Here is an 8187-nt window from a genome sequence, read left to right on the forward strand (position 1 = left end):
TTGCATTTCTGACTTTTCGTGACTTTATGTAAGCCACTTTTTCAGTGTAAATAAATAACCGAGATACAATTTTTCTACTCATTGGGATATAGCAAAAAATATATTTATTATTAACTCTCCACCTAACTCTCGATTCATTTAAAGCTATCAAATCCAACCTTAGTATTGAAACCTATTTTCCGAAAGTGTAGTTTTTCATCGCTACTATATTATTTCGATCACTTTTGTTATTTTCATGTCCTGTTAATCTGGTATGCTAACTTGAGACAAAGCACATCTGTACCAGGCTCCATGTTGATCAGTCAGTCAGTCAGCCACAACGTAGGACCAGGCACATATATGCATCGGTCCAGGTTGCCATACCTCATTAGCACAAAAAGATGGACACCGGATTCATAGGAGTGGTTAGGTCAAAGGTGGTAATATATAGGAGAAAGATTGCATATAACGATACAGTACAGGAAGAAAGAATTAGTTAGTAGAAAGAAAGATATGAAGTGATTTTAATCTCTTAGTTTAAGGGAAGATAGAGAGTGTATACACCGGCGCCATTGTGATCGATTATGAGCCATGTCACCAAGAGTCTCCAATCATTAGTTACGATAGTCACGCGGACCCCAACCAATTAGTCTGCATCTACCAGCATGGCTCAGACTAGAGGTTAGTGTCTTCAAGCACTGATGCCACGTTTTGGTTTGGCCGCCCCTAATTCTCTTCCAACCATCTCTAACACCCGTTAGCATTGCACGACGTGGTAATCGGTGTTCGGGCATACGTAACACGTGGCCCAACCATCTCAGTCGATGAAGATTCACAACCTCATCAACTGATTCACCATCATTCCCTAATACCCTGCGTCTAACCTCACTATTACTTACCCGGTGATCCCAACGGACGCCAGCAATATTTCTAAGGCATCTGTGGTCAAATACTAGTAGCTTACGGGTGTCTTCTACTCTTAAAGGCCATGTTTCGCTGCCGTAAAGTAGAACAGAACGGACTGCCGCGCAGTATACTCGTCCTTTTATTGATAGATGGATATCTCGCCTTCGCCATAGGTGACGTAAGTTGGCAAAGGCCAAACGAGCTTTTTGAATCCGTGCAGAGATTTCGTCAGACACCAACCCATTAGGGCTGATCAGACTTCCAAGATAAGTGAAGTTGTCAACGCGTTCGATTATTTCACTTCCTATCCTTAATTCAGGTGTTGACGCAGACCAGTCCTGAAGCGACAACTTGCATTTAGAGGGAGAGAAGCGCATTCCAAACATTCTGGCATTATTACTCAGTGCTACCAAAAGACACTGAATTTTGTCAGCGTCTTCACCAAACAGGACTATGTCATTCGCTTATTCTAAGTCGACTACCTCAGTCGATGGAGATTAACAATCTCATTAACTGACTTGCCACGTTTGCTAAACATTCAATGGCGCAAAACCTCAAAATTGCTTATTCAGCCGCTCCACGAAACGCGAAAAATGCTTCGAGGACATCTATGATCAGAAACCTTCAGCCTACGCATGTCTTCTAATTTCATAGATCATATCTCATAGCCATAAAGTAAAACAGAGCGGACTGCTGTGCACCATACATACCAGTTAGTTGGAAGACGGATGTCTAAATTACGCCGTAAGTGAGGTAAGTTGACAAACTCCCACTGAATTTTCTGAATCCGTGCCGAGACTTGATAGTCAAAATAAAGAAATATGGCACAGATATTCCCATGTTATAGGTATAAGTAGATGAACTCTAGCAATTAAATGACAGTATACAGTCCAAAAGAATAAAAAGAATCATAATACAGAAAGTACACTTACCTAAAAAGCTAACAACTGCAACACTTTTAGTCATTAATTCTTGAAATGACATATCATAAATTCGTGCATCCGGTTGTAAGTGATAAGCTAATACACGTCCGGGCTATAAACAGAACATAGGAGGAGTTGAAAGAAAAATATTTGACAAAGGATGAATACGTAGACAATACAATATAGAATTGTAAAAGCTTACTTTTTCAGCTACACCTTCTTGAATTTGCCTTCGACGAATTAAACATATTTTTCTGACATAATCGAGACTTCCAAGTTGCGCTTTAATAAGAGCATCTAAAAAATCAATAAGAAGACTACTGCTTATTTATTGAAATGAACAAATTAATGAAAATAACATAACAATTTTATTGATTAAATGATGCTACTGAGATTACCAAGCTGTTTATCTACAAGGCAAATTGAAGAACTTTAAAATTTATATCAAGAGAAAATCACTTTTCGTAGTGTTGTTTTCTCTGAGTTAGATAGTTGTAGAATTAACATTGTCGTATTTGACTGTTTCATCGCCTTTTCAAAACAGAGGGATTTTTAAAAGTAAAAAGAACGAAAGTGTATGTTCCGAGTTTAAACCGTGTTGGTGAATACGGAAGTATCACTTAGAGAATTTGAAAAGTCATGATTTCAAACCATTGGTGTATGTGGATTGCAGAAATCTGCAGAAACGAATGGTATACGAACCCATTTTGATGACCAGCTATCATAAGTTTGCAGCTTCTGATGTCGCTCCACTTCACTGAAGCATTAATCAACTAGATTCCAATTAATAGCCGTTTGTGTGATATTAGGTTAGGAGACTGCTACAAAGCGAGAGGCTGGAGTGGGAAACGATGTACTTTTGTGTGTGCTTAATAACCATCAGAAAAATGCGATTGTTGAAAGGAATCTACGTAATTTATGAGACAATTGTACAGTACCGGCCATACACTACAAACTATGGAAGAATGGTTTTAGTCCGCGTTACGGATGCATTGATTGAGTCTTCCAACGCCGTCAAATGTTGGAAAACCTTCGGAATTAATGTTAAGCTCAGTTACATTCTCTATCCTTATTTTCGAACTTCACTCCCTTTCGTGTATCAGTCTACACTACTTATCAATATTCAGTAACCCGTTTCATTTCTAATAACTTTCGAGGATATAATTTGACCTACATATGTTGTCAAATAATGTTCTTGAGTACTTACAGAAGCTGATGATATTCAATTTATATCTTTTATGGCAACCGTATCTTCTGAATACTTGCGAAAGGCAGTTTCAATTATAGTGTGTTCGTTGAAAGCTTGTTTTATTGTAACAGTTCGCATACTTTGGTGTCCTTCGTCATCATTTTGACGTAATCTGTCATTGTAATTTCGACACGACTATTAACACTCCGATATTGCATGTTATTATAAACAACTCTATATATCTAACCTAAGAAACACTCTTTTTTTATGCACAGGAAATTCCGGATTTTTTTATTAGAGGAAGATATCACAGAAGCCTATTAACATGTTCAAGGACCTGTAATAAGAACAGCTCAGATAGTGACAAGATTTTGATAAATCCTCATGTTAAGAAAGACAGTTATATAGGACTGAAATCTGTTGATCACTCACAATTCTCCTGTTGTATTCCTTTAGATAGTACAAATCAGCGGCTTAAAACGTTATCAAATATGGCTCAGAATAGAAGGCAGTGGTGACCCTGGTGTAGTTTTTAATTACATTCTATCACAAATAGTAAGATAGTTCACCCCAAATGGAATTCAAAAATTTTCGTTTTAACCTTAAACAAATTATTTTCATACATTTATTTCTCGATTGTAAATCTCTTCCATCTTCCGTATTGGACAATATAATCATTTAACTTGCGTAGAGTATGTTCCCAGTAATTTACCAAAACTGTAGTGTATTCATTTAAAAACAAGAAAGGTTGGTTCAACGGAAAGTTCTCTTTTTAGCAAATTCATTTTTGAAGATATACAATCGCTGAACCAATTTTTCTTGCTTCTAAGCATTGATAGATGTACTTTATTTATTCAAAAACTAGACAACGTAAAACAAATATGTAGAGAAACCGAAAATAAATCTGTTTACCATCATCACCACCAGTGTCGTGACCCCGAAGTTTATCCATGAAACTATTTAGCTGACGAATGACAACATCTATCTCTTCAGTGCTTTCAGACATGCGTAGTGCTTGGCAGAAATACTCACTCGTATAGGCACTATCTGATGCCTATTTAGAAAAAAAAATTGAAAGCAAAGCATAAAATGTAGGTATTATGGGATCAGACGTACAAAATTTGACAGATGAAACACGATTTTGTTACTAGTAAAGACAGCAAAAAGCCTTCCGATGGTCAAGTGACTAAAACTAAACCTGCACTTTTTTATCTGTATAGCGAAAGCCGTTAGAAACTTCATAGGTCTTTAGAGGTGTAGCAAAACGCTTTGTGAAGGGCAAAAATTGACAATCAAAATTTACCACACAAACGTGTAAGAAACCATATATTTCAGTTATGTACATACAATAAGTATAACGTTTAAAGTGTGCTAACTTATCGCAAATACCTTAAATATCACACTATAAAAATATTTCATCCGATAGTTTTATAATAGATAAGTTTATACATCGATTCGGTTTATGCTAGCACTGACCACAGTTCCGATGTTGAAAAAAAGCGAGTTTTATAGAAGGTCCAATAAGCTTCAAAAAGCTAAGCTCTCTGACAGATCAATCATAGAATGGATGGCAAGACTATAATTTATGGACGGACAAATGAGATTTAGAATAACAGGTCTTGGATTTCAGCGCGACATCCATTTAGCTCGAAAGCGTTTTGGCATTTAAGCTGATGTCAGTTCTGGATGAAAACCCTAAGTCTAGTTCTTAACCCTCACTATCAACTGTCAATCATAATCTTAATTCCCCACACTGGCCTATAACCCCCACTCAGCCCTATTAAATAAGTGAACGTCCTCAATGTGACTTTAGTGTCGTTCATCAATTATAGTTTCACTGAATAGGGTTTTCACGTCCAAGTAGAAAATGAAAACCAAGTTGAGCAACAATTGGGCGAGTTCATCAGTGAGGGCCCAAGAAATGGACAGAAGTGACCATCTGTTCCAACTATCGGATACAATACTCTCTACAAATCTGGAATGTTACTTCAGGATTGGCTCGCGTCATCGCCTAAACCAACGATAGGAAGTGTAGTTGAAAGCATCTGCCGCTTCACTTAGCTGCGAGGCGGCTCGGTTAGAAAGAGTACTAGATAAGTGCGGTAGATCGATCGACGAAGTAGTCAATTTTTATCAATTTATGTGGTTGGGATGTGTTACGTATACCTAGCCACCGCCTACCTCGACGGGCGAAGTTCTCTGGTGCAAGGTTGCCTGCAAGAAGGCTAGGGGCGGTCAAGTCAAAACATTGCATCAGTCCGTGAAGTCACTGACAACTGGATTGAACTGCGTTGATAGGTACAGACTACCTGGTTGGGGTTCACGTGATTGTCGTAACCAGTAGTTAGAGACCTTGAATGATATGGCTCGAAATCGTTTGCAATGGCTCAGATGCATCCATTCTTCGTCTTTCCCAAATCCTGAGCTTTTAACTTCCTCATAACTTTTTGCTTTCATTTCATTAATTTATGTTTCCTTTTCGTGAATTCCTATTACCACTGATATTGTAACTACCTCTACTATTCTGAGATTTGGTCTGACTTCACTTTTCTGTGCTAATCGGGTATCGGAACCTGGACTGATGTACATGCGTATAGGTTCTATGTTGTGATTGAATAACCATACACAAAGGACCACTCAGTTTTAGAAAATGAAAATTGTAATCATAAGGAAGGATAATTTCCGATGACCCCAACATCGACTCAACACAGACCTCGTCTTTAAAACTCGATTCACGACTACTGCTTCTCCAACGCACATGTTCTCACACTCCATCCTGAAGTGTAAACACGCGTTTGTCTGTGACTTGCCGGGCCCATAAAAGTCACAGAAGGAAGACCCTTTAAAACTAATTCTGAAAAAATGGTCAGAAGTACAGTTTACGAACAATAAACTAAGCACTTAGTCGACCGTGTGGGTTAAGTTTATTCTGAGAGGCTTGATGTAATATCCAAACAGTTGTAACAACAGCACTGTTGTGTACTTGTGACTCAAACTAGAAGCTTAGGAAAGATCAATGGAGTTCAGGGGTTTCAAATAAATCAACGGATTCTCGACATCTCATACTAACCGGCACCGAAACACGAGGATGAGAAACAGTTTGAATGCAGACTGACAAATATTTTAAGCAACGATACCCAGTAGTGATGGGGAACGAAAGTCACATAGGCGAAAGGGTAATGCCAATACGTCGCACTAAATTACTGTTCCAAATCGTCGAGAATACGTTTAGTGGAATTCAGCTACGAGCTAGACTATTTCGGAACCATAGTTCACTCATTCCAGGAGGTTAGGTCGGTTAGCAGAACACTTAGTAACAGTTTAACCGGGTGCCAGTTATCCATAATCTTCAAGCAGTGTGGATGGGAAATTGGCACAAGTCCCATAACTGAGATCGAGGCCATTTCCAATTAGAAGGGAGGAAGAGTGGCAAAACTAGATAGGTTGGTTCTGGAAGTCCTTAAGAATGATTATACAGTCTTATATGTTAAGTTGACTGATATATCAGTTAGAGCGCGATCTATGAAATTGGGAGGTACGTGTAGGTTGGAGATTCATGATAGGTGGGGAAAGATACGATAGACAAATCTGCTTATTTTATTTGAATCAACCTAAGACTACATATATTTGGTATGAAGGAAATATTAACAGAGGAAATAAACAACATGAAGAAATCAAACCACTAGTTACTAACAAAACGCATAGGAAAGTGTACTCACAAACCAAGCTATGGTTCTGTTAACGAAATCGGGATCCGATAACAAGTTGATCATTGGCATCAGGACAGAATTAACCAGCAACTCCTACAACATTAGAAAAGTAAGTACCTTACCCGGGTTATATATCGTATACCAGGCACACCATATTCCTCAGCAGGGGTAACAAAGAATAAAAACATATCACTTAGCAAACGAAGATGGTCTATTGGAAAGGTTAGAGCAATCCTTATACTAGCCTTTTTCCCGATCTTCAGAATTACAGATTTCTTCGTGACATATACTTTTCTCTGTCTCAGCCTCAACATCAAAAAATAATTTCGCATAATCTTCAGTTTTACTAGGTAATACGACAAATACCTCTGTCAGGATAGGTTGCCTTTCTGTCCAGCATATTTCGGTAGACACGAACATGAGCAGACATGAAAGAAGGAAGCGTTTCAGTAAAAAAAGGCACCCAATCAACGTCGGAAACTCTGGTGAAATTACTAACTACAGAGGCGTTTACCTTCTAACCACATTCGCAACAACCCGTAAAAGGAGCTTATGGAGTTCCATTGGAAATGAATCGTCCGGTGTGAGAGAGTTGTACCAAGGAGTTATGTAGTCTCTGATAATGTAGCTTACAATCTGCGGTGATAGAAACATTTACAAAACTACCTGGTTAAGCACGTAGTCCAGGTCCTGATGAGGAGATACACGTATATTCGGTCTCGTGACACCCTCAGCATCCATGATAGCCGTCACCTTTGGAATCCCTTTGGAGAATAAAAGATCTCTCTTGCGGAAATGCACAACAGGCTGTTCATTCATTAAAAAGAAACTAGGAACAAGTTGTAAATATCAAAACGAATGTGTAATACCCAGCAGCAAAGGAAAGAGTCGCAATGACGACATAAAATATAAATGTGAAGCCATGATGCAGTAGAAAACAGATAACTGTTATACCCAGAACAACATTGAACCTTAGCATAACTAAAACCGTAACGCCAGTAATCAAAACTCCGGGAAAATATCCAGTAAGAATGTAAGCAGTTTAATATTCAAATGAATAAAAAAGTTATGAACGTTATTACATAAGCTTTCGATTAACGGAATTCCGTATCTAGTAGTAATTGATTTTCGTTGTCTCCTAATAGTAACTTGGGTATATATAATGAGCAAAAGAGGAGATATTGGTAAATTATGGCTAGATGCTGTCCTGAGCACTTTAGAAAATGTTACGTCTCCTCTTCCATAACTCTTGGAAAATCGCTTACACCATTTAAGTCTGCAGAGAATTCCTGTATTTGATTACTAGTAAAGAGTGTAGTGACTCACGTTTATCACGAGAACACGACTGGTTTAATAAAAACAATTATTATTATAACCAACTGTACCAGTGTTTGTTTTAACGTGCTTTTGTTTGGCTGTGCTAATGACAGCTATATTTTGCTTCCTTTCTTTTACTTACACTTCAATTGTAACTTCGCGC

At 38.1% G+C, this 8187-nt stretch overlaps 2 protein-coding genes across 2 annotated transcripts in view; both read right to left on the reverse strand.

Annotated features, from left to right (window-relative positions):
- The window catches only part of SNX13_1 (sorting nexin 13), a gene marked incomplete at both ends in the record, with an annotated part of 34926 nt that extends 28150 nt beyond the window's left edge, over positions 1-6776 (reverse strand). The window contains 4 exons of the mRNA XM_051219389.1: positions 1818-1920; positions 2011-2105; positions 3910-4051; positions 6717-6776. Of these exons, the coding sequence (XP_051066964.1) occupies positions 1818-1920; positions 2011-2105; positions 3910-4051; positions 6717-6776 (400 nt within the window). The remainder of the gene's footprint in view (positions 1-1817; positions 1921-2010; positions 2106-3909; positions 4052-6716) is intronic.
- A 124-nt stretch (positions 6777-6900) lies between these two features.
- On the reverse strand, positions 6901-7686 carry SNX13_2 (sorting nexin 13; the record flags this gene model as incomplete). The annotated part of the gene is made up of 4 exons (XM_051219390.1): positions 6901-6918; positions 6953-7042; positions 7374-7536; positions 7577-7686. 4 exons carry the CDS (start codon positions 7684-7686, stop codon positions 6901-6903), a joined length of 381 nt encoding a protein of 126 aa, XP_051066965.1.
- Positions 7687-8187: the final 501 nt, after the last annotated feature.

Source organism: Schistosoma haematobium, chromosome 4 (assembly GCF_000699445.3).
Source record: "Schistosoma haematobium chromosome 4, whole genome shotgun sequence".
In the NCBI taxonomy this organism is placed as follows: domain Eukaryota; kingdom Metazoa; phylum Platyhelminthes; class Trematoda; order Strigeidida; family Schistosomatidae; genus Schistosoma; species Schistosoma haematobium.